The 27,539-nt window shown below is 44.5% G+C and overlaps 1 protein-coding gene across 1 annotated transcript in view; it reads right to left on the reverse strand.

The window, feature by feature from the left end:
• Window positions 1-3,863: 3,863 nt before the first annotated feature.
• EFCAB12 (EF-hand calcium binding domain 12) overlaps window positions 3,864-27,539 on the reverse strand; it is a 103,820-nt gene continuing 80,144 nt past the window's right edge. Inside the window, exons 7-9 of the mRNA XM_086939237.1 lie at window positions 25,657-26,146; window positions 17,781-17,906; window positions 3,864-5,710 (exon numbers count right to left, since the gene is read on the reverse strand). Coding sequence (XP_086795363.1) covers window positions 5,458-5,710; window positions 17,781-17,906; window positions 25,657-26,146 — 869 coding nt within the window. The 3' untranslated portion in view covers window positions 3,864-5,457. The remainder of the gene's footprint in view (window positions 5,711-17,780; window positions 17,907-25,656; window positions 26,147-27,539) is intronic.

Below are 27,539 nucleotides of genomic sequence, written 5' to 3' on the forward strand. Positions count from 1 at the left end.
AACTGTTCCGTCACCAGCACATCCCACCCGAGGCTCGTGACGGAACGGTTCCGTCATGGGCAACAAGCAACTATTGCCATATTTTGTTTCATAATTCAATTTAACACTTGTACAAATAAAATGTCCCCAAATAAAATTCTCTCGTTTGCAGAACTGCGCTAACTTCTGCTGAGTGGCATTATCTGTCAGCTAAGTGCACAACACATAGAAAGTTATGTCTCTGAATAATGTGATACGAAAGTAGGAAGTGATGAAAAGAGCGTATTCAGGATCTTCTGTTTGAGGAGATCATCTTGATAAGGGCATGAACATACAAAGCTGCTGCAATCATATTGGACTATATGACCCAGCAACCACCTAGATTTACATGAAGCTCTAATTCATAGCAACTGTAGCTATTCAGTGAGTGTCTTCCTCAGAGCTTCACGGTATGCTGAGTCTTTCATGCTTCATGGGAACTCGGCTGCTCCTTTTTTTAAACTGTTTGCCCCCTGAATTGACCAGCTCTGGACTTACTGGCATTCTATTCCTCATCATCATCACCTAATGCTCCTGAATTGTTTTTCCTGTCCTGGTGATGACCCATTGAATCACTCGCCAAAGTCGAAACGTCAAATATTCACAAGCAGATTAACAAGAATGTCTAGATATAAAACACTAACCAACCTGCATCACAGCTATGAAATGTTGGACTGGCCTATATGGTTATTCTATTGTCACTTGCTTCAAAGAACACCTAAAGATTATATTTTTTCTGCAATACTCGCTCCGCGCTGAGTTGCACTATACAAATACAAAGCACCTCCCAGACTTATATTTCTTGCAATATTTCACAGCATGCGTGATATAAGAGTAAATTAATCACGTTCTTGCATAGATTCAGGTCTGTGTGTTTTAAATATTTTGATTCTGTAGCATTTTGTGCGCATTGAAAACAGGTCACTTACTTGAGTGTCTTACAGAACCCCCAAATTATTATTTTGCATTTGTTGGCGTAAGAGTCACAGGAGCGGACAATCTCAAGAAATTCAAGTTTGACCAAGTGTTAGCCCAAAGCTACATAAAAATTAAGACACTCAATTGATTATAATTTAGAAGTTTAAACTTGGGGTGCTGATTGGCTCAGATATCTGCATGTGTTGCTTTGGCAATATTGCATTGTGTAACATTAGCAAGGGCTGCATCCGTGCCCTTTTCATCAACAAAGTGCCAGCATCTGCAACTTGAAAACATAAGCCATTAAAACCCCATAGTTTGGCAGTCTTGGCAACAGCAGCAACACATCACAGTATTTAATACAATACTAAATATAAACTTCGGACTTTTTTTGAAGAAATGTGGAAGAGAGAGCACATTCTTACACTAGATGTAGGACTGCGCATGTGCGCACAAACGCACACACACACTCCTCTTTCTTACATAGTACTTCAACTGCTATGATGGCCTAACCTGAATACAATCATACTCATAAAGGCACTTCTGATGTGCCTCACAGCTCTTGAATGCAATCTGCATACATACATTTTGGATTCAGAAAAGCATTCTTGAGTTTGCATGTCACAGTCAGCCACTCACAAGGATGCCTCTTTTATGCTGGGCTGCTACATATGTTTAATTAAAGACGTAACCATTTTGTTGTGGTTATCATAGTCACCTTTCGTAGGCAGCTTTTATTTACAAAAATACACTTTTTTGTCATATTTCGGCATTTCAAAGAAACTGGTAAACAGTAAACAAAAAATTCAGGGGAATATTAGAGCCACAAATAGATGCCAATCTTACATCCTCTGGTACAGGGTAATTTCCCACTTAAATGACAGTTGGGTTTTAATTTCTTAAGGAAGCGGGATGAAAGGGATACATGTATACAAAATATGAGTGAAAAGAGGGTTAACCCTTTGAGTTAAAGATCAGTTGTTTCATGGTTCACTCTTTCTATCAATCTACAACATTAGACAAATATACCTCACAACTTTGATTTTTTTTTTTACTGTACAATAGTTTAATTTTCAATTTTACTAATGTTTTAGCTTTTAATTTGTTTTTCATCTTCCTTCGGTAGTTGCCTTCACCATGAGAAGCAAAGTCACAGCACTATTTTCAATATATGCCAGTCACCCCTAAGGTAGAGCCCCTGAACCTAGGAGTCATAGTGCATTATATTAAATGTGTGGACATATAAGTGCATGCCAATTCGTCCCTATAGAAGCCTCCTTTCCTTGGGGGCTACTATAAGTGTTGAGGGGGCAAAAGAATTACATAGGCTGGCACCTGGGCATTCCCAGGATACCAGCTCCACTATGGTCCCACTTAAAGTGTCATGTTTGGTATCAAACCCGACTTTCTCCCAAGGTCAGTTGGCTACCTTAGAGACTGCCCACCTGGTTGCCCCAGCCTTTCATGTGGCCAGGCTAAAAGCCTGCAGCTGCTGCCGCCAAGATAGAAATCTGATCCCCTACCAGGAGGTATGAATGCTCCCAGAAGTCAGAAACAAAGGCCTGCCACCCCGCTCCGTGACAGGATGGCTAGTGAAGTGGCATATCAGAGCCTCACCGCCTCTGATATGCCCCACAATTGCAACCCGGGCAGATGGGAACATTAGATAGGAGGCATACACCCCCAGAAGGCTAGCCACACCCCCAGGGTGGGCTACCTGGTCTATATAGCCGAAGAAGGGTTCTGACAATTTTTTTAAGTGGCATAATAGAGGCTTCTGGGAAAAAAGGTGACATGGTCCCCCAGAAGTTGTCACCTCCGGTGCGGATTAGCCAATGGGGCTAGTAGCTCTTTAGATCCTAGCTCCTTCACCCCTAATGCCCCTAAATCTAGGATTTGAGGGGGCTCCCCTGGCACCAAAACTTCAGATCTGATCAACTTGCAACCAAAGACAAAGAAAAGACCATAGTCTGCAACTTCAGGACCTGCACAAAGAAAAGGCACTAAAGACTGCCCCTGTGGCAACCACCCTGCAACTGCATGACTGCGACTCATCATGGAACAGAGACTGGTTCCAGGGGGAAGAGGAACCCATCTGCAAGCCCAAGGCAACTCCAGAACTGACTTGGACTAGAGGTACTAGTTCCCTGCAGCCTGCAGGCAAGAACTGCACTCCCGGATGCAAAGAATCACTGGCCATCAGGCAGAATCACTGGCCATCAGGCACAATCACTGGCCATTGGGCACACTGAGGGAAATCTCCCAAAAGCAGTGCTTAATTTAAGCTAGTGGTTTCCGGTGCTTGACACCAGCACTTAATTGTCAACACTAGAACTTATGGCTGTGTGCCAAAAAATGGCACTGTCTGAGATGACCACAAAAACAGTCAATTATTAATTCAGTATACATTAAAAATGGCTATTACCTGCCACCCAAGCTATTCACATAGGCCTGGAGTAGTCTGAATTGTGACACTTGTAAGAGTGTGATTGTTAGTAGTTGTGTTGTTACCATCATGGCAACGCAGACAGGGGCAATGTGTAGTGCAAGCTGCAGTGGCCTCTTGACGATAGCCAGTGGCTCCTGTTTTCAGCACCAGGGACAGTCGGGACTACTCAGCACCCGGGCATAACCTACAAGCCAGGTTAAATTCAACTGACTGTCCAAGCTTGGTCCTGGGACCCGCCTCACCTTCACACCCAGTGGTTTCCATTGAACTCGACCTGCAAGTGATAGTTTGTCACTAGTCCATTTCCCTATTTACCACAATGTTAATGTTTTGCAGGAGTGAAATGCACGGATTTATTTTCCCTTTAAAAATCTATAAGTCCGGGTTATACTCATGCGATTGTAATCATTTTGATGTCTAAATGTATATTTAAAACACTGCTTTATTTTTTAAAAATGATGTCATATATCCTTTGAGTCGTGGCAATTACTGATCGCCCAGGTTGGTGCTCTGAAATGCTTCCCTCATGTTCCTCCAGTAAAGCCTGACTGCTCTGTGTCACACAACCTGGAGTGAGCTAGGGATTTATTAGTATGAATCCAAGGACCTATTTGGGTAACATGAGATAAGTTTATAGTGAAGCCTATCCAGACTCACTACATAATAACCTACTTTCCTACATTTACAGCTTACGTATTATTTTCTGTACAGAATGCCTTTACGATTGGAGAAAATGGACCTAAGAAAGGAATCTAAAGCTTTCCAGACAGGCATTTGCACTGATTGGTGCGGGCAGTCGGGAATACAAACAGGTGTCTAGCCAGCATGTGTACATCAATACACTACATTCAAACACTCCCCAACTAGTGCTTACTTATCAACCCCTTTCTTCTGCATGTGTGTGTCAGTCCCTTTGTCCTGCCTGTAAAGCCCCTTCAGTTCTGCTCTTTGGCTGGAGCATCCTCACACTCCTTTGTAACCCCTTTTAGTTTTCCTTCCGGTTTGTGAATCCATCCCATCCTGTCCCCTTGCCACTTCCTAGCCCAATGAAACCTTTCCATTACAGTGTACAGTTCTGTCTCCTTCTATAGTGTTGGCCGCTGGCTCAATGTCACTGGGGCAACAGGCTTCCAGCCTTGAGCTTCTATCTGATAACTTAGTAGGTTCTGGAAGTTATAGGTTGCTTTTGTTGAATCATTTGGACTGACACATCTCATAACAATGATTTCTAATAGAGACGCCCATGATTGGAAGCTTGGTGTCCAAATGATATGGAGGTAGGCGGTACCCTTACCTGGTTACAGCAATGAGTTTAGCCATCCGAAGTCATTTGACCAATGCTGCTGAGGTACCAATAGCCGGTCAGAGGCAGCAGCCTGTTGGAAAATCTACAGATTTTCTCATGGTCCATGCTGTCTCTCCTGGCATTAATTTAAGGATGAAGGTGGGCAGCTTTTCTTTGATCAGAGGTCACCTCCAGTAAAACTGGGGTTGGTCTGCAGCATTACAACAATATAAATCAAAGAGCACATATATTGGTGCATTGATAATATAAACATTGGTGCTCTGTGATAATACAAACATTGGAGCGCTGATGTAGAACCTGATTAAATGGGTAGCAGTTTTATATCAGATGCCTTTAAGCAGAGTGAGAAGGAGCAGGAAGGAAATGGACAACTTGACAAACATGGGTTCTGAAGCCAGACAGATTGATGACAAAAGGGTCCATTCTTTTCACAAAGCACCAGGTTTGGAGTACCCAAGGTTTTCTGCTTGTAGAATAGACCAGTGATGTTAAATGGAAAATACGACTCCAGAAAAGAAAGATCCTGCTTGTTCGAAGACAGTAGTGTTACCTCTAACTCTTCTGCTGATCTTCCACCAAGATTCGCAAAGATTTCGTCGACATACTCTTGCATGGCAGATACAGAGGGTGAACACCAGCAATAACGGAGAGGTGCAAAAGGATACAGAAGAAATAGTCTTGTACTTTAAAAAGGTGTTAGGTGTCATAACAGGTCACTGGCAGAATGCCACATTTAATAATGACTCCTCCCGAAATTAAGCTAATCCTATAAAATGTAGTTTTTGTTGTCAGTATCTCCGTAGATCACGTAGCCCTGGTCGGACACAGGCCAGGTATGCGTATTGTTGTAGATCCCTGGATAAGACTCCCTTTTGGGTTTGATATGGCTGAAAAGGGCATCTCCTGGTGTTGGAGTAAGGTTTGGAATGTAGATGCGGAGCTTGTCCAGAAGGTGTCCAGGCCAGAAGGCGTTGACATGTGGAGCGGAACATAGATGAGGGAACTTTCTTTTCAGATTCCTGAAGTGATCAAGAACAGAAACAATATGGTCAGGCATTTACATTAATTCAGTGAGGCTCACCCCCACAAGGTCCCTTACCTAGTAACCACACATTCAAGTCCTCACCAGACTCTGAAGCACCCTGAGTAACCACCAGTGGCAGAGAAGGGGGAAGATGGCTGCCCTCTGCTTCTGTAGTGCCCCGCTGCCCCATTCTTTGTCCCCTTCCCTTGGATCTACCTCCTTCATCTCAACCCTTTCTACACTGCTCAGCTATCAGTGACATTATGTCAAGAATTTCTCTCTGCTGTCAGTGATTGGGTCAGGAAATATAACAAAGGGCACCTGAACAGGATATCTCACAAAAGGCGCCTTGCACACTAAAAGTTGCACCTCTCCACTTTTGGGATTTAAACTTCAGAATCATTAACAAGTATTAGGAACAAGAAAGTTAATTTATCAAAGACAAATAGTTGGAAAATTCGGATGCAATGCATAATACAAGCAGATTTAAATAAGATTGTTTTGTAAACTAGAAGCCATAATCAAACTTTTTAAAGCCAAAAATCACTAGTTACCTCCTTCTGCATGTGTTGCAAACCGTTTTTATGAAAGTCAGCATGGAACAAATGACCAAATTCCAGTCGTGATTGGACCAAAAAAAGACACTACTAACCATAACCTTTTGAAGGAGCGCAAACAAGCATCGGCAAATCCAATACTTCGGGATTGATGCAATAACAATGCAGCATTAGCACATTACAGGGAGGCATAAGGGAGACAGTTAGTAGGGCGGACAGCGAGGGCTACAGCTGTAACATAGTCCATCATGCAGTTGAAGGCAAACACTCAAGTAGAGGCGGAAGGATACCACCAAACAACCAGTATCTTTAGGTGAGAGACGATGACTCCCCTGCCCTGCACCAAGATGTGTTTTTTAAACCCATTTAATTCAATGGTGTACATAGATCAATACAGAAAAAAAAGAGGAGAAATGTAAAAAAAAAAAAAAGGACCAGTACTATAGGTATGAGGCTGTCCAATGCAAAAGAAATGACTAATTTAGGCAGCGCGCTGTACAAACCGATAACTACAAATAAATGTGTAGCTTCAATAGCAAATAAGCAATTGTGAGCCAAGGACATATGGTAAATAAGGCAAGAGCATAGGTCAATAAAGACATAACAGCATATGGAATAAGCAAGAATAAAGGGAAAGATATCCCGGGGAAAAAGGGGAAAATTACTAGAAAGGTAAAGAAAACAAGGGGATGGAGAAAAGAGAAAGGAAAGAATAAACCAAAAACAGAGCAACATATCAAACAATCACTGGGCAGGCTAGCCTCTGATCAAGAAATGATTAGATAATGCATTCAAGCTGCAGGAGTGGGGGTAGGAAAGCATTTGCTCGGCAGAGCCCAGCCAAACACAGGTCCTATACAGCCATCGCCCCTATATAGACTGACTCAATTGCAACTCTCACTCACAACACAGACCACACTGGGGAGTGGCGGTGGGAGGGCAAGGGGGTAGGTAGCATTGTTCTAGTTCACTTGGCACTAGAATCCTGGTCCAGAATAAAAAAGCAACTTCCCATTGTCATCAGCATTTTGGCAGTCTCGGAGAAACTGTTCCCAGGCCAGGCCGTGGTTAGGGTTAGGCTGGCCCCTCTGTGCTTCTCCCCTCAACAATGTACCCTTGCACCCTGCTAATTTTTTCAGTTCACACCACCATCCTTGTAGAGAGGGTCCTGTTGTAGATTTCCAGGCCATGGACAATTGTCTCCTATCAAGTATCAATGCCAGATCAGCGAACCTAGTAGTGATCAGACTGTCGAAGACACCTGAAAAGATCTGTCAGCTGCTAAGTTAATCAGGCGCAGGACTGCACCCCAATAAGGTGTAAGCACTGGGCAGTCCCATACCCTAAGGTGTAAGGCTCAATCCACCAGATGTCAGTGTGACAAGTGGTGTGGGCGCCAGGGAACATGAGATTAGTGCGCTGGGCGTGCAAATAACAGTATTGAATCAACTTGAAGCGACCATTACGGGAGACCCATACAGTACATTAGCTGAGTACGAATGTGATAGTGGAAAGCCTCTATCAGTCACCTAACGCTAAAGTAGGGTCACCAAGTTGCCTTTAGCTTGGACAGGAGTGTCCTGTAGTAAAGGGTTATCATGGGTCTGCGGTCAGCAGTGGTACACACAAACGTAAGTCTCTTGGATTCCGACAGCTTTGAGTCTCCACAAACTCAAGATCAGTGGATAGCCAATGTGATTTCCCAATATAAAAGATAATGTTGGGGAGGAAGGTCATATTCTTCAGTCAAATCCTTAAAAGTCCACAAACTCAAGGAACAGTCAGCAGTCTCTGAGGTTGGCCATGCAACAGCAGCACCAATCATGTAACCCAGACTAATCTCCCCGATGCGTAGCTGCAACCACACGACTAGTGAGAAATCTTTAGCGAATGGATGTTTAGTCTGTGAAGGGCGCGAGCATAGGCAAGACACAGTGCTGCCAATAGGGGTCCTCCAGGCATGGGTGATCACCAGGTCGTAGTGCGGGCAGAATGCCCATTAGATCAGGGGGAAAAGGGACGATTCTGGAGTGTGGGATCAGGTTGCCCCAACGCTGATCTCTCCAGTGAGCCACCCTCTTGATCTGTGCCACTAGGTAATAGAGCTCAAGATCCGGGACTGCCATCCCGCCCTAGTCACTTGTTAGCCACAACTTCCTCAAGGCAATACAGAGACGTTCAGATCCCCAAAGGAGTTGGGTCAGTAGACCATTTGCTTCTCTAAACAAAGATCTAGGGAGTCAGATAGGCAATGCAGAGAAGTAGTATAGGAGCCGAGGGATGAAGACCATTTGAGTTAGCAAAACTCGACCCATAACCGATAATGATATGTGTCCAGCCTATAAACCCCCCACCCAGCCTATACACACCAACACAGTGTAAAGTAAATCCCATCATAGGGAATCGAACGCCTTCTGTATATCAATGGAGATGGCAAGGGCATTTTGGGAGTCTGCGGTAGGCAGATGCAATCGCACCAATGAGCGGTTACTAGGGAACGTATTTGTGGTATAAAGCTCGCCGGTTGGGGTCGATGAGGTTACCAACAAAAGGCAGCAGTCTTGCTGAGTAGCTTGTAATCAACATTGAGGATAGACAAAGGTCTACATGATGTGACATTATTACCAGGCTTGTTGCGTTTCAAGAGGGGCACCAATAAGGTCTTCCTCATCACGAGAGGAAGGCAACACGCAGCGTTATACAATTTTGTGAGCACTGGGCTAGAATATCGAGGTAGATGGCATAGAATTCAATTGGCAGTCTGTTTGATCCAGGCGTTTTGCCCTAAGCTAGAGCCTTTATTGCATATTGGACTTTCTGAATTGCAATCTTGCCTCCCAGGGAGGCGGAGTCGGTTGGGAGCGGCCGTGGAGGGCAAGCAGCTGCAATGTAATCATGGATAGTTTGAGAAGGCGTATCACCTGACTGGGAATACAGGCGAGTATAATACTCTGTCTACGCGCATTCAAGACTATCATCAAACCTGTGCATGCTAAGGATTGGGGCACCAGGGGTCTCTGCAAAGTTGGAAGAAAGAGTGCTGTGCAACCAAAAGCCCAACAGGAGCACAAACAGTGCTGTGTCACTAAGAGCCTCTCCACAGGGTCCCAAACAGTGCTGTACAACCAAAAGATTCTGCACAGGTGCTTCATCGAGTGGTGTACAGCCAAGATTCTCTGCACCTGGGGATGGGGCGAGGGGAAGGGGGAGGATGAAAGAGTGCAGTGCAACCAAATGTCTCTGCACTGGGGGCGGGGGTGAATCAAAGAGTACAGTTCAACCAACTGGCTTTGCACGGGGGTCACTAAGTGCTGTGCAACAAAAGCCTCTGCAAAAGGGGCTGCTCAAAGAGTACTATGCAACCAAAAATATCTTCACAGGTCGAACAAAGACTGCTATGAAACCAAGAGGCTCTGCAAAGGTGACACAAAGAGTGCAAGCAAGGGTCCCTGAACAAGGGACACAAGAAGTGTTGCAAAAGCAAGATGCTGCAGCCGGGGCTCAACATTGTTGGGCAACCAAGAGTTCTTGCACAAGCAGCCTAAACAATGCAGTGCAACTACAAGTATGCACAAGAGGCACAATGAAAGATTTGTAATGAACGCTGCACAAAGTGCTCAAAGGGTGCAGTGCCATCAAGGGGCTTTAAATGAAGAGTGCTCTGCAACCAGGAGTCCTGTAAGAAAGAGCTCAAAGTCCGAATAAAAACCTAAATTCTGCTCATGGTGTTTGTTAGACCTGGCATCTTTTGACTGGTTTTTCCCTGTCTGTTTGCCTCTGACCTCCTGTTTTTGACTGTGCGCTGCATTTCGTTTTTGCTGGTGTTAGGACTCTGGGCACTTTACCACTGCTGACCAGTGCTAAAGTGCAAGTGCTCCCTGTCTAAAATGTAATGATATTTGGGGCCGCTGGACTTCCAATTTAAAAATACAACATTTTTTGTGAAATTGGTTTTTAAATTGCAGGTTTGAAAATGTCACTTTTAGAAAGCTGGCCTATTATTTACTTATTTTAATCATTCTGCATCTCTGCCTGTCCCTTAGAACATATCTGGGTTGAGGACATTCTTCCAGGAAGAAGAGCTGGATAGCTGTCAGGCAGGACTGCAACTTTGCTTTGCTTTGCTGTGTTGGCCTGCTGCTTGCTGCTTCTGTCTGGTGAGGGAAAGGACTAGCCGTTGCTTGTTACATACTGCTTCCAAGGTTCTCCAAGGGCTTGAGTTGAGCTTGTCTCCTCTAAAGAAGTCCCAGGGCCATCAAAAACTTCACCTGCAAGCCCCAGTCCCCTCTGCTGAGGAGTCCTACTTGCAAGGTGGTGCATTGGAAAAATAAACTTCTGCTCCTTTCCAGACCCCCACTTAGCAGATTTCAGACAGGCAATGCTCGCACTGCTCTGCTCCATCCCAGCTCCCTCTGGCAGGCTATGGGTCCTAAGAACCAATTGGAGCTTTCAACTGGGCAGATGCTGGCACCCGCAGACCTGTCTCCTCATTCCAAGAAAACCTTAATGGTCCTTCATAATTTCTGCCCATGATCCATTATGAAGTATAGCAAATTTTCTAAAGACAAAGAACATTTTGTTCAGTTCCCAATGCAAAGGACAACAGTTTATGGCAGAAAAGTCCCCTTGTAGGTTGGAGGGGCTGTTTGGCTGACCGAGACCCCATTCAGATGTCACACGTCATGTATCACAATGATGAGTCAGTCTTCTGCCCCCTATAGGAATGGATGTTGGAGTCCACAGAGGTCTGCAGAATGCTAGTGGCCTAGATATATCCCCAATATGGACTTGGAGGGCCCCACTGGGAAAGTTACTTTGTTTACAGCTCTTCTTCAAAAGGTTTCAGAGGTCCTTGAGTTTCTTTTGCTTGTAGAGAAGAACACGGATGCAGAAATTTACAGCTACCATTTTCCATGGTTCAACTATTGCTCATCTTCAATGAGGCATTGGTGGACCCAATTTTGGTTGCATTGACCAAACCAACATTTGTGAACTACCAGGCCATCCGCTGCAATCATCGGGCTCCTGGGGACTCAAATCTCTTACACTCACCCCTCTCTAGAGAGCCTTGTGAAAGTGTTGAAGAGTTGATGGTGATAGCAGCAATGGGAAAAATGTCTCTGTAGAGAGAAGGCTGATTTAGTTCTGGAGTGCTTCAAGAAAGGTCAGGATGTGGCTTTGGTCCTTGAGGCTTACTTCCTCTGTCATTTTCACCAGCGGTACCGAAGGTCCAGGGGATAGTCTCAGGGACTGTTGTTTTAGTTGCATTAGCCCTCGCAGCACGTACAGCAGCACAAAAGGTTTTTCATAGATACGAGGTGTTTGTTGTTATGTTATTTTATATAGATTTGTATAGTGCACTATTCACCCGAGAGGGTATCCTGGCCCTTCAGCCGGTGGGTAGGTGGGTGGTCCCCAAGGTGCTTTTACGAAGAGCCAAAGTCTTCAGCTTATTGCGGAACTCAAGAAGTGAGCAGGAGGCTCCGATGTGTTGGGAAGGTCATTCCATATTTTGGTGCGATGTAGGAGAATGAGCGATTTCCGGTATTGCTTTGCCATGCGTCAAATGTGTGCAAGCGAGAGTGAGGCATAGCATAGGTGTCTGTGGGCTGGTGAAAGTGTATGATTCTGTTCAAGTATTTCGGGCCCTGTGTTGACGGGAAGAGATAATGTTCACACCAACATATAGTTTACTAATTGTGTCACCCACACACAACAAAGCTGCAGTCATGCATAGTCACTCAAAGGACCCTGGACCCCACTGGTCAATTATAGTACATATAATATTGCAAAGGAAATGCATAAGAAAAAACCTTTTTATTTTTTCAAAAATATCTATCGCAAATCATCAATATAAAAAAAATGTTTACAATATATCAAAATTCAATACATTAAAAACACAATGCTCCATTCATTTAAAAAGTGAGAGACAAGAAGCCAAGTGCAAACAATTAATTACATTTATTATAAGTTGCTTCCTAGTAATTCTCATTTTTATGTGCTAAGTTGTCCACAGTCCATTATATTCTATTGGACATTAACACGTTCCTGGGATATAACCAATTAAAAACCACAGGTGTTGACGCGTTTCGGTGATGTTATTCAAATGTAAACCACCTTTCTCAAGACTAAAATTCTATGACAGTCTCTCTTATCAATAGACCCAACGATTTCCAAGGGTGATACTGGAAATGTGATCTTCCTGTCGGAATGGGCGGGGCTTCAAAAGGCTCCAGGTGCCAGTTTTATGTAATCAAGAAATAGTAATAATCGAAGATTAAGCATATACTCCGCTATGGTGTTGTTTGTAGATTTTGTGGGCCTGTTCTGTACATATAAAATAGGCGTTCCACAGTGCTTCTACCGATAGTGGAACCTGACTCGGCGATGTCTCCGGTCCTCAAGCGTTTAGTTATACAACTCAACTTGTAAATGTTGAGCCAGTGAAGCTTCTTAAGGTGCGGTGTGATGTGGGTGCAGCATGAGAGGTAGAGTATGAGTCTCGGTATTCTGGATGGTCTGGAGTTTGTGTTGGATTTGTTTGGAGATTCCAGCATAGAGTGTTGCTGTAGTCCAGCTTGATTGTGATAAGTGTGTGTGATGGTCCGTCTGGTGTTCTGAGGCAACCATTCAAAGATCATTCAAAGAATGCGTAGGATGTGAAGACAGAAGGTGCATACTTGAGCCGTCATGTTGACCTTGTCATCTAGGAAGATCCTACATTTCTTGTGTGGTCTGTGGGTGTTAGTCCTATGTCCAACAGTCACCAGGTGGAGTCCCATGGGAGGTCTTGTTGCCGTAGACCAGTACTTCATTCTTGTCGAGCTGAGCTGCAGGCAGTTGGTTCGCATCCAGTCTGGTACCAAAGTCATGTAATTGGTGAAGGTGGTCCTGGCTGTGGCTGTCTTGTCCGTCAGGGAAAGGATGAGTTGGATGTCATCGGCATAGTAGATGACGGTGATGTCTTGTGATCTGCTGATGTTGGTGAGCGGTGTCATGTATATGTTGAAAAGGGTGGGGGTGAGGGACGATCTCTATGGGACTCCACATATCAATCTCTTGGTCCGGATGTGAAGGGAGGCAGCTAGACCTATTGGGTTCTTCCTATGAGGAAGGAACAGATACATCGGAGAGGAAATCCTAGTATTCCAATGTTGTGGAGTCTTCTTATGAGGGTGTCATGAGAGACTGTGTTGAAGGCCGTGGAGAGGTTGAGCAGGATGAGGGCAGCAGGATGAGGGCCACTGTTTCTCCTTGGTCCAGGATGATTTGAATGTTATCTGTGGGCGCGATGAGTACTGTTTCGGTGCTGTGGTTCTTTCTGAATCCTGATTGCGTGTTGTCTAGAAGATGGTGAAATTCTTGAGGAGGACGTTGTTTTCTGCAAGTTTCCATTCATCCAGAAAAGTGGCAGATGAGATGGAGGTGTTGATGATGTGGGTCAGGGTGGTGGTGATTGGTGATGTTCCCCGGTTGTAGATGTAGTGGGGGCATGAGTCCATTGGGGTCCCTGAGTTGATGGTCCACTTCACTTATACAGTGTTGTTTCAGCTAAGGGTTGTCCATTCAGTCACATGTCCATTTTAATTGGTGTGTGGGTAGGTTAGCAATGTGTCCTCTGGGGTTGGAATGGTGTGCAAAGTTGCTTTAGATGTTTGCAATTGAGTTGTGTAAGAAGTTGGATAGCTTGCCGTAAATTTGTTGGGAGGCAGCATGTAAATCCTAAATGAACGAGAAAAACTGCAAAGGTTGTCGATGGCAGCATAAGCAATACTTTTTCTCCTTCTCCTTAGCTCTCCCGCCAAACAGCTTTAACCGACCCTTGAGGGAGCATGAGCATCTGTGCAGCCTGTGGGGCTATGGGAGGGTTTCCTTTAATTTTCCACACTGCCCATCAAACGCAACGGAGTGTTGTCAAACAGATTTATATGCTTCCCTTTCAGGATTTGCCACCTCACACTCTCCCTGTTCCCACTATCTTCTCAGAAGACCGAACCCGCATTCTGGAGACCGAAACTCTCACTCGATTGAGCAAATAGGCGATGGAACTAATTCAGAGAATGAGATTAGCAAGATGATACTCTTTTGACTTTCTTTTTCTCAAGAAAAACATTAGACTATGTCCATTCTAGACCTCTGTGTTCCTGCGAAAGAAGTTCAAAATACTTTCCCTCTTGCAGGTTCTTTTCGTTCTGTAGCTGCATAACTGGATCGTGTCCATTTACTTACAGGATGCGTAGTTTCATGCGCCGATCCTGCAGTCATGCAGAAAGTACCTCCTTTTTGTTATGGCTCCACTAATTATAAATTCAAAGTCATTCTGTTTGAGCTAGCATCAGCCCCTCAAGTCTTTACAAAGGCGATGTTGGTAGTTGCAGCACTTCCTCGCAAGTAGGGTATCCTTATTTTCCTGTACATCAATGTTGGCCTGCAGAAGGTGGGGGTGCTGCAGCTGCCAGTTGCCACCACTTGTGGTTTCTAACCAACCTCCCCCGGAGACACTCCCAGCCTTTTCAGAATTTCCTTTTCATCAAGAAGGAGCAGGATATTGTCTCTCTCAAGGCCTTCTTGCCCCCCGAGTGAGTGCAGTATATTCAGGCTAAGATCCCAATGTTTAGGGAGGAATTCAGCTTCTGGCAATGAAAGTCTTCCGCCTTTTGGGTCTTCTGACGTTCTGCATTCTACTGGTGCACCACACTTGGTGGCACATGCTTGAACTTTAGTGGTGTCTCTCTTTTTAGTGAGCCTTGCAATGTCAAATCCTGAAAGATAGAACTCTGATTTCCTCAGAAACAGTTTGAAACCTCCAGTGATGACTAGTGTCAGGCCACCTCAAGTGCCAGAAGACCGCCACTTCTGCCACTGTGAGTAGCTTCAGTGGTTTCTGATGTATTCTCCCTCCTTTGGGGCGGACATCTTGATGCATTGGAGATCAAAAGCCGGTGGTCCCCAAGGGAGAAGAGATCACAAAACATCTTGCACAAGTTCTAGGCAATTTGCCTGGCCCTCAGTGCACTCCTGCCTTACATCTAAGACAGAACACTCTAAGCCCTGTTGGGCAATATAAGATTAATGAGCCACACCAACAAGCAAGCTTGCATGAGTGTACGCCCTCTGTACCTTAACCCGTTCACCGCAGTGGTAATTCCGCCACAGTGCGGGCATTTCCGTGCACGGGTGGAATGCCGTTGGCCAATGGCCGACGGCAGCACTTGGGAGGTAGCGTTGCCGTCGGCAGCGCTTAAGGGGTTCAACTTCTTCTGCTACGGTCACCACTTTGTCTATTACTTCTCCTCTGGTGTCTGCTAAAATTGTGCCATCGAAATGAAGTTGTGATCTTGGGCTCTGGCTCACAATGTTTGGCTAGTCGTCAACCATCTGGGGGATCTCAGATATGAGGGCCAATGATTTCAGTTGGCACCATCTGCTTACCGCAAGTGGTGTCTTCCCCGGAGGAGGTTTAGTCCATCTTCACTTTTTGGAGCAGCCCTCCAGTGGGTCACAAAAATGCTCCCTGTCTGCTGTTTCACCTGTGGGGATCCTTTCAATTAAGTATTTTCTCTCATCACTCTGATTCCCAAGGAAAATATGTTAGGATAGCACATAACTGATTTTACCAGCACCAGACTGGCTTTGGAGGGTGCACTACTTGGATCTGCCCCACCTATCCCTATACCCAACTCTTCCCTGAATGGTCCTACCACAGTTTGGGGAACACAGCCTGCAAGCAAACCTCTGACCCCCCTGCTGAGCTGGTGGTTGAGATTTTGTCAGCTCTCCACCATACAATCTGTTGACTCTGGGCATTGGTCCTATTTTGTCCCTGGGTGTGCTGGAGAGGACGTTGACTCCCTCATGGAGCACTTATCAGATGTGTTGTGCTTTCCTTGGCTCAACAAGGTTTTACTGGGAGCAATTTGTTGGCTTTTTCAGCTTTTCTTTAGTTACATTATCAGCTGTTGCAGTTTAAATCCCCGCTTAGTATACATAACCCATTTGTTTCTGCCTTCTCCCTTTGTTATGCCTCAGTAGGACCTTACCTCCATTCTCATTTTGATGAGTGTGCCCTTTGAGCCTATGCCCAATTGTCCTCTGATGCTTACCATGAAGACCATCTTCTTGACTGCCATTACCTCAGATGGTTGTGTAAGCAAGCAGCAGCTTTTGCCTGTTTTTCCTTTTACCACATTTTCATAGGACACACTGGTCCTTAGAACCAAGGCTTCATTCCACTGAATGTGGTCACCCTATTTCACATGGGTCTGTGCCTCATTTTGCCAACATTCTGTCTGCCGTCTCTTCTCACCAAGGAGGAGGAGTGGATATTTGCAGGGCTCACAGCTTTTCCTTTGCTATACTGGTTACAAAAAGAGGAAGACAGTTCAGAAGTGGACCATTTCTCACTAATTTGAGCTGTGCATTAAAATGTGCTATGTTCCTGCCAAAAAGGAGCCTCTGGAGGGCAGAGGGGCCCTTTCCACCCAGACCAAAGCTTTGTCTTTGGTATTGCCCATGGAGGAGTCTTTCGTGGCTATCTGCTGTGCTACAATGTGGGCTTCGATCCACACCCTCAGAAGATCTTCTGGTCTCAACCATGAAGTCTGCAGGGAGGGTCATTTTGCCAGACGTGTGTCACATGACTTTCTTGTTTGACGCTTCCTCAGGCACACCATCTGGGAGGAAGTCGGTGAGAAATATGCAGGTAGAAGGATCAGAAGGAAGAAGTACTTACTATTAGTAGGGATCTCCCTGGTGGATACACTAGGTACCTGCAGATTCATCACCATTTCCACCTACCTTCCCGTATTGAGGAGGATTGAATCTGCGACTTTTAATGAGGTTGCATGTTAGTTTTGGTACATTACAATTTCAGTCAATCTCATTGACCTCATTTAAAACTCTGAGGGTGCGGATAGAGGAGCAACTGTCAGTGTGCAGGAATGGCACCTCATACAATTTTGAGAGTCATATACAGAGTGGCTCCTGAAGTCAAGTTGGAACCAATGTGCCACCTTGCAGTGCAGGAAAGCTATTTCAAGTATCTTGATCCAGTCTGGCATTAGGAGAAGGTTCAAGAGGAGAGGAATCTCTAGGTAGAAAGAGTATCCACCTGGAAGATTGTTACTGGATGTAAGTAGCTTGTTCTTTGCAACTAAAAAAACATCAGCACTATGTGTTTAAAGAAGACTTTGCATTCAAGGCTGACTAAATGGGTGGAAGGCGGGCTCAAAGAGTGCTTGCACAGGGTCCCCAAAAAAAGACTCTGCTACAAACAAAATCATTGGTAATGCTATAGGGGAGTTGAAAGAAAATGGAGAAAGAAAGAAGATAGGATGGGAAACCAGTCCCTCAGACCGTAGTCCGTCAGTGATAAGTCAATAGTTTTAAATAGTTTGAGAAGCCAGGACCCTTAAAATGCACAGACCGCTGTTGCACCATAAAATAGATTGTTGACTAAAAAGAGATAAAGAAGAGCACACTTTCTTGCACAAAGATGTATCTACTTACTTGGTCATTTCCTGATACTCCTCAAATGTCGTCCAGCACTTCAAAGTGCTGTTGTGGTCTGAGTGGTACTTCCCCCTGACTAGCGATTTCACCTTCCGGGCGTGCTTCCTAGTTGGGTAGGAGGAACTGCAGAGAAAATAAAGACGATTGAAAACGCCATAGGCAAATTATTTGCAGACTCAGAGGCCCCAGAGATCCTGGTCTGTGTGAGGTGATCTCAAGCTGATTTTTTTTTTTAATAAACATGTTTATTAACATTTTCTTAATTACAATACAAAGACATTGTTGAGCTGAAAAACGTAGTAGCATATTCAATGTGACGTCAGCATCATACATGAATGGCAGTGGTGGACAATCAAATAAATGTAGCATATTCTCATACATTATTGTGGGCTCCTTCCGGTTTCGCAACCCGTACACCCACCATAGGGGATCATTGTGGCTCAGAGAGTGAAAGCCCATAATGTGCTAGCCATGGCTCCCATATTTTCCCAAAATTTTTCGGGCAACCCCGTACTTTATAAGTCGTCTTTTCCCCCAACATATAGATATCCATGCCTTTTTCCATTTGATCAGAGTGGGTTCGCCACTGCCCCCATGCCTTGGCCAAGTCGCGTTTCGATCTCAAGCTGAATTAATCAAAATCAGAGATCCTGGTAATGCAATGCTCTCCAAACTGTTGGGACAGATGCCTCTGGCCTAATGCATATGGGCCTTTCCCCATACTTACCAAACTGGTAGGAAATCTGGGAGTATTAATACATGCTACCCTTTCATCAGCTGTAACAAACAACAATGTTGTAGAAGGAAGGTTAAAAGTAATCTCAGCCACTGGTGATTCGGTTTTCCAGTGGCGATCTGGGCTGTATTCCAGTTCATCATTTTTCACCCACTATGCCAATTTATACAGAGACCATCCACATGCAAATCAGCCTTGGGCTTGCTCCAATAGGTACAGTCCAGCAATCCAGCAAGAACTGCCAGGTGAGGTTCCCTCCAGACAAGAACACAAACAACCACAGACCAGTTTCAGCATACTTGGGACACATGAGCATAGGATCGACATCTAGCCAACAGATCACACTTAGGATGTGTACAGCAACAAACACCAAAATGATGGAAGGAATGCTTGACTAAATCTCAGCTACTGGCAATCACTTGGGACTGCACTTCAAACCATCCTTGTTCACCCACTGGAGTAGGACCAAGAGTTATTTTCAAATAGATGGCTTCTGCGGGCGAAAAACAGTACTTCTCTTGCTGTCTTATGGTCTTCTAGACTAGAGTGTACTTCTTAAGATGTAGAAAGATAAAAGAATGGGGACATCTCCAACTCAAACCTCTGATGCAACACTCTAATTAACACTGTGGTTAGAAGTGCCAACATGTTACTCTCCATGCAAACCAAAATAATTTCTCTCATGCAAAAACCTCGCATCATTCTGAACTTACAATACGTTCTGTCTTGTCATGGGTACCAAGACTAGTGTCATGTGAGGCCTTCCAAAAATCTGATAGAATTCAAAGCTATGCCTTAACCTATGAAAGTTTGACGCCCTGAAACCAGCAATGAAAAAACTCCATTGGCTCCCTATGGATGATAGGAGGAGCTTTAAGATACTGTTAGAACAAAGGCCCAGAATACTTGCAAAAAGAGGCCTAAGCACCCCATTAGGAATCTTCAGAAAGTTTCTGCCAGATACCGCTCATGAGGCCAGGGAGCAGACAGGGGCGACTGGCCCACAAAAAAAAAAGCAAAACAACCAAGGCATGACATTCTGAAATGGTATTGATCAACAAATTTGTTTGTAATGAGAAGAGTTGGTAAGGCTTCATAGGGTGTAGTCCCTGACTCTGGGACATCCGTTAGTAAGATGCAGCGACTCTCACCCACTGATGTGTCATACTTCTGCATTGAGTTCTGCTCCTTGTGGTTGGGAGGAGCAATATCCAACTGGCTTCCTTTTGGAGCTCTTTGCGGAGATCTTTTATCCTGAGTTCATCAGGTCAAAGTGGTCTGTTGAACTTACCCCGTTCAACAACTTTTCTTCTGCAAAGAGGGCTGAGGGATTAAGATAGGGCAAAGTGAAAAATGGAAACCCATAGGGGGTGTTTAATTAACAGTAGGTTCCATGGCAAGGTTAAAAACAAAGAATGGACTCTCTGGACATAATTATCATTAGAGTCTGAGAGAAGCCCACAACCGTGAGGGTTGAGGACTTCTGCCACTAATGACCAGTGGACTGCCTCTTCAACTGGGCCAAGTACAACATTTCCCACACTTGAATCTCAGGGGAAGTGAGGCAAGCAGTCACAGGCTTCTCAGGGAGGTAAGTGTGGGGTTACTCAGGCTAAAGAATCAAGGCCATGCCCCCAGAAGTCAATTAGATTAATGCCCAGCCCAGTGCTTCTCTTCTTAGAAAGATATTATACAAAAAACTTAGAATTCCTTTACACACTCAATAATACACCAATACCTAGCTCACGGGTGTAAGTCTGTGGGCTCTAGGGGCCTCTGCCGTCTAGGCCTCCACCCTTCTATAGTGGGTCCCTCCACCCTCCTTTAATTGGGTTCCCCCTTCAAAGTTCAGAGTTTGATGTAGGTCTATGTACGCAGCTCGTGCCACCCAACCCCAGGGTATTTCATTAACGCTCAGCCTCTTTGGCCGAGGCAAGTTCAGTCTCTCACCAAGTTTGTAGCAGCAGCACTCCTTGGTTTGACCTTTCTGTGGCACTGGGAAGTCATTGTTAGAAGGAAGCCTACAGGCAGCACACAGAAGTTATCCCTGGGGTTGTACAGCAGCCAGCCGTGCAGATTGTCCCTCCAAGGAGTTGTCGCAGGAGCAGGGGCTTTTTTTGGCGCCCATTTTACATGCAGTAGCTGCTGATCGCAGCTCACTCTTGCACTTTGGTGGGTACTTGACTCACAGCACAGCTCACTCCGATACTCCGGTGAGTACTTGGTGCTTCCCCTTAAAAGCGATGGCCACATGTCAGCAGATTATAATTCAAAGGCATGGCAGAAGCTAGTATTGTCTTCAGCAACACTGTGCGTAGAGGTAACAACCTTGAATCTTCACGAGGGGCTCCCAGGGCACCTCTCAGGTCACTTAATCTTCAGGACTGGCTCCGACCCAATGACCCACATGACCCACATGACAATGTCATGGTCACCCAGTCTGCTTATGAGACACACAGGCCTCCAGCAGATGCATATCTCAGCTTCAATCAGGCATACCACACAGGCACACCGCTCGAGGTGGCTGGCGACTGATGGGGATAAACAACAAAGGTTGAGGTGCACAGTTCAGCAGTACCTGCTAGTCCTTCAGCACATCTTCTTAGCTAGTATCTGTCAGACGGACCCTACTCCAGGGACTAGTACAACAGACCCTTCCATGATCAAGGCCTCCTGCAGGATTGGTGCTTGGTTCCCTTGCGGACAGGCAAGAGATCATAGCACCCAGGACAGTCCAGTAATTCTGTCTTCAGATTGGATTCCAGACAATATTTCCTCAACTCTGTAGAGTTGGATGCCAGTGTGACACCAATCCTTGGCTGCATAATAGTCCCCGAGTACTCTGAGTACTCAGCGGAGTACCCCCTCCTCGATAGAAGAGACCACAACAACGAACAACAATTGGACTTGAGCCTCAATTTTTTCACCAATTTTGAAGATGGAGGATGTGTATTGCAGGTATGTCCTTGGAACTGTTTTTGGTAAGGTCCCTTTTCATTTGTCCTGGACAGGCCACTGTCCAGCCCAGACCTGTGCCCGTAAGGATTCTCTGCCCAGCAGGACAGTCTGCAGGTGGAGTGCCCACCACAGAAGTACAAAGAGATGATAGCAGGCTGCACCCTACTATTTATGATCCCTCCTCACAGAGTTCTGGAAGAGAGACAAGAATGTGTACCATTTCGAAGGGCTCCTTTCCCTAACAGATACTGCAGGCCTTACACTGTACTCCTGTCATCTAACTAATAGCCTCAGTAGTCAGAGTCATTTACAGCTGAATGTATCAAGAAGGGCCCTGGCACTTCCAAGGAAAGTCTGTCTCCTCTTTCCTCACAATAGCATCCGGAGCTCCTCCTACCTTCTAGGAGATGTCAGCAATACATGTATGCTGTCTGAAGAAAGCAACTACTCCTCCATCTCGTACTCTGTTCCAGGCTATGGGCTTCCAATATGGAACCCGCAGGCCGTTATCCCTCATGCATGGCACATTATCACATTTGGCATTAACACACATGTACATTGCACGGAATGTTGCGTTCTGGGTTCAATTTGAGCAGGGGAACGTTAGGTGAATGAGTCTGTAATCATGCATTTGTGTCTTACAGATAAAAAGCCTGTCATTAAAATTCAATAATAAGATATAGTACCAATACTGTACACCACGTATGAAAACCCGCCACAGGGACTGTAGTCCCCTGGCACTATGCGCTTGATGCACTCCTCCCTTTTTGGAACTAGGTCTAGGAAAAAACATTGACACATACTGGGCCTTTTTCAATGCACACATGCAGGAATAGTGTGTGGCATTACCAGAAATCTAGAAAACCAGGATCACAGGTATGCAGCTCAGGCACACAGGGCAGTGGACCTGACTGTACATCATACAGGGGACATTCTGATCCAGCAATGCCAGTTCAAGCAACAGATGCCTAGATAATCAACACAAACATGGTAGAAGGTCACCTGGAGTACTCCTTGGAGCCCCAACTCAGAAGAGAGCAAAACTGCCTCCACTTTAGTCATGTACCTCAAAACAAAATGTTCAAGAAACATGTGCCTAAACAACTCCCACTAATGCATGAAATTGAAAACATTACTTTGTGGTTCCTATCAAATTGATTAGACTCTTATGGACTTTTGTGTATCTATTATTCTACTCTTTCTCGTTCTGTATATTTCAGCTTCCAGCAGTTATTGTAAGACGACAGAGCTTTACAAGACACCTATATAAATGAACACCCACCCAGCTGATCCTTTAATATGCATATGCTGAGCCACAACCTCACATGGGCAGAAAAAGGAAATGGGTTGGAGGTGCATGACTAGAGGGAGGGCTGGTGTGTGTGAGAGAGAATGGCACTGTCTCTGAACCAGACAGCAAGTGGCTGCATTCTTTTCAGAACCCTTTTCTAGTTAAGTCTGTTGTGCAGGTATTTCCAAACATTTGTGACAGTGGGAAGAGTCAGATAAAAGAGATCTGGTTATAGAGGAAGTTACTTTTCCCCATATGCAATGCATTTGTTTTGTGAGTGATAACTGTGCATTGTTTTTCTGCATGGGCAATAGCTTGTATTGACAGCTTCCACATGCCTAGATGTTGCGAATTTACATTATATATGTGTTTAGTATTTATAAAGCTTTTAGCCACCCAACAAGAGTTTCCCAGCACTGATACAGTTCAATTTTACACTGTGATGCTGACTTAAAAAAGCAATGTTTTGAGATATTTCCTTATCAATGCTTCACGTGGACTAAGCTGGAGCTGAAGAGGAAGAGAGTTCAGAGTTTGGAGACCAGCTAACTGAATGGGTGTCCTCCAGCTCTGGATCTTCGAAGGTTGTATTGCTAAACTGGACTTTGCTGACTACAGAGTCCCAGAGGGCTCATATAGCCAAATCAGGCCACTGATATACCTAGGACCGGAGTCTGAGAAGACCCTGTAGGCAATGCATAATGCCTAGAACTTAAGCCTTTTTTCCACTGGAAGCCTGTGGAAAAAGGGCAAGTAAGCAAACATTGAATAATATTTAGGCATGTGGAGTAGCAGCCACACTGCAGCATTTTGTATCATCTGCAGTCGTTTTAAGGGACGACTGCGAGACACCCAAAGAGAGTATGTTGCCATAGTCCAGGCGGGAGATGATAGTTGTCTGGACTACGGTCTTTTGCAGATGGTTGGGTAAAGCTAGTAAGATCTTTTTCAGACGACAGAGTACGCCAAAACAATACCCAGACAGTATTGTGGTCTGGAGGTATATCCTTAGCTCATTATCAAATCAGATCCTGAGGTCTATTATTGCAGGCTCAGGTGAAGGAAGAGAGTCAAGCTCCTCAAGCCACCCAGCCAGAGACAAGAGTGTTGGCTGGCTGCCCACAATCAGCAACTCAGTGTTTCCTCCATTAAGCTGCAGAAAATTCATCTCCATCCAGCTGGAGACCACAAGGAGGCAATACCTAATGAGTGCTGCAGTACATCCATGTTCCGGGCACAGGAAAAATAGGTGTCATTGGCATGCTAGAATAGAGTGAAGCCAAAAGGCTATACCCAATCTGCCAAAGGATGAACGGGTGCAGGGATGAGCCCTGAGGGACTCCACACTCAATTGTAAATGTCTCAGAAAAATAGGGTTTGTCCAGGGCCTGAAAGAGCCGGCCTTTAAAGAAAGAGGTGAACCAAGTCAGGGCCTTATCTCTAATCCCACAGTGTTATAGCCGAGTCAGAAAGATTTTGTGTAAAACTGTGTCAATAGCCATGCTGTGATCTAGCAAGATCACAACAGTGGTTCCAGCCCTGTCCAGCATCCATTTGAGTTCCTCTGTTGTCAGCAAAAGGTGCAGATATCGTGCTATATTGAAAAGCCGAACTGGGAGGCATGAAGAATATTATGGGCCTCAATAAAAGACGAGAGCTGGCGATTGATATATTTTTTACCAGTTTAGAGACGAAAGACAACAAAGAGATGAGAGGGAGGTTTTCAGGCTTGGCAGCATCCAATGAAGACTTTTTGAGCAGGGGTACAAGCACTGCAAGCTTCTTTGACAAAATCATGCAGTTGTAGTACCCCTCCTCAAAAGGTCTTCATTGGATGCTGCGAAGCCTAAAAACCTCTGTCTCATCTTTTTGTTGCCTTTCGTCTCGGCAGAGAAAATGGAAAGGTTCAACAATTATACCAGTAAACGGTAAAAGATGGAGGAAGTAACTTGAAAGACCTTTGGCTGAACTGGATCCAAAATAGAGACTGATTTAATGGTTTCCGCCAGTGCAGTCAGAGCTTATATATAAACACATGAGGACCAATACCATTACCAATACCAATTGCCGGTTTCCACATTGCCAGTATGATATCATGGGTTCCCAGATTGCAAAGGTGACCAGTTTGTGCATGCCAAAGTAAAAGGTATTACCAGTTTCTAAATGAACAGTAACATATATTGCCTTTTTCCATGCACCCAATAAAACATATGAGCGGTTTGCACATTTTCTAAACAGATATTACCCGTTTTACAGGCCATAGATAGGGATATTACTACTTTCCACATGTCCATATAGTGCCAGATCTAACCAATTATCATATAGTGTTGCCACCAAGAAACCATTGCAAAGCACTAAGAGAGTCACTTTTAACAATGAGGTTACTTTTAGGAGATAGCTCACTTGTGTTATCATTCTGCTTTGGGATTGCAAGGTGTGAGGAGGGAATCAAGCTTCACTTTGACTGCGGCAGGTGTCAGAGGCGTTGAGGGTCTTGACCTCTATGTGATGGTCTCCTAAAGGCCTTGATGTGACCTACTGAAGTTTTCTGAGGAGCTGATGAAAACTTTTAAAAAGATTGTTGGCACTTCTACAGAGGGAAGGCCAACAGGAAGATTAATGAACTGGCTGAGAACTTGGCAGTATTGATCAATCTAAATTTGGAGAAGAATCCATTAGCTAAATTCCCTCTGTCTTTTTATCCCAATGGTGAAGAAAATTCCATCACTGGAGACTTCCCCAGAATTATGTTCCAGAAATTGGAAGATTATTTTCTGTTACTGCCAAACTCCCAATCAAACTCTAAAAGTGACTAGCATTCACTTTCTGCAATTCATACATTTTATCTTGTCATCCAGGAAATCAATGCCAAAGGAGGTTAAACATACCTGAATTCTGTATCCTTGAAGTCTGGTTTTCGACTCCTATGCAGCCTGGACTTGCCCTCACCGAGTACATCCAAGGATTGTTTCTTGAAAGCATCAGAAGAATAGACTGACGGCCCTTCCCCTGAAGGCAATGCAGCTAATCGTGACTTGCTACGGGTTTTATGAGATGTCCCTGTTGCAGAACGTAAGTGCGATGTTTGTGTTCCTGGTGGAGATGTCCATGTTGCAGGACGTAAGTGAGATGTTTGTGTTCCTGTTGAAGATGTCCCTGATGCAGGACGTAAGTGATATGTTTGTATTCCTGGTGGCGATGTCCATGTTGCAGGACGCAAGTGGGATGTTTGTATTCCTTGTGGTAAATGAGATGTTCGACCACCAGCATATAAATGTGGTCTCAAATTAGTAGAAGGTAACAGAGACGTCCCTGGTTGTTTCAGCCTTAGGTGCTGCTCAGAATCAGTTAACTGTTTGTCTCCAGGATACAAAAGTGCTGTGCAACAAACAAAAGGAAGACATAAAGTAAGTTAATAATAACATAGTGGGCATAAAACAAACTGATTGGCTGTGCAAATATGTCAGGGAAAATAGCATTTCTTTATCCTAGCCATCCGACTCACTTTTGCAGAACATATGCATTTCTTTAGAAAGCTGATGCCAATGTTTACAGTTTTAAAGGATCAGGACAAGAGAGAGGTCTACCCAAAAGAGGAGAGGAACGCAGCATTAGAACCCAAGTCTCCTAGTTTGAAAGTTAATTGCTTGACAGCAACATCCTGAGTCCTCCCAATGAACAATGTTTCAAGATTCTACTGGGTGCCTTATTAATGGCCTCTACCTTATTGGTCAATGAAATTGGTGCTGTGAAACCAAATCAACACATGAATGGAGGAATATTGTAGGTGTTTGCCCAAAATTGTATAAGCAACATTTAGAGCTTTAACAGATGTATGGATAAATAGGTGGTATTCATTTTGTACCATGAGTCTAGGTATATAATAACAATCATAAATGACAATGTTGCTCCACCCCCGGACAGCTATACTGGGATTTATGTTTTTTAACTTGTAAGTTGTACATAATACAGCAAAATGTTGATGTCATGATGAAACACTAATGTGAGACACAGAGAACAGTGTCTTTTGACTGTTTGAAGTTTGACACCTCTAGGGTGCGCTGATGAGACACCTTGATTAGCTGGTGGCTAGCATATCTCCCTTGCTATATGGGTTATATCAAGCCAGTATGGAATCTCTAAGTAAAGGAAAAAGAAGGACAAATACCACCAGGTAGGAAAACTATCAGAAAAAGGAGAATGGCTAGGGAAAATTCTAGGGAGTTAATAAGTTTAGGACACAACAGTAGAAATTTAGATGGGAGCCAATAATGTCACCCTACAGCAGAGGTCTTCAAACTTTTTTAGGTTGAGCCCCCCCAGCTGAATTTTTTTAGATGTTGGGCCCCCCCACCACCTGACAGAAATTTCTGGAATCTGGTACACTACATGATCGACTGCCACGTGCATATTACGGGCCATATCCGGCAAATAATGTTCAACACAATAAGAGTGTTTAGTAAACTGCAGGTTTGTGAGCGGGTGTGGTGAAATGACAAAGGCGTATTACACAGCTCAAAGCATAATTTTCCAAGATAAAATGTGCGCAAATTCTTTTTACTAGGATGCTTTGTTTTACACAGGACAAAGATTAATAATAACACCACTAACATGAATGTGACGGGTGTGCCGGTGTTTAGCCACATTTAGACTAATAATCTGTGGGTGGATTTTTGCTACTGCCATCCTCAGGTTGTGCTCAACATCCAGTCTTGAATGGTACTTAGTCTTTAATACCGCAAGCGCCGAAAACCCAATCTCACAAACGCCT

Source organism: Lissotriton vulgaris, chromosome 9 (assembly GCF_964263255.1).
Source record: "Lissotriton vulgaris chromosome 9, aLisVul1.2, whole genome shotgun sequence".
Lineage (NCBI taxonomy): Eukaryota > Metazoa > Chordata > Amphibia > Caudata > Salamandridae > Lissotriton > Lissotriton vulgaris.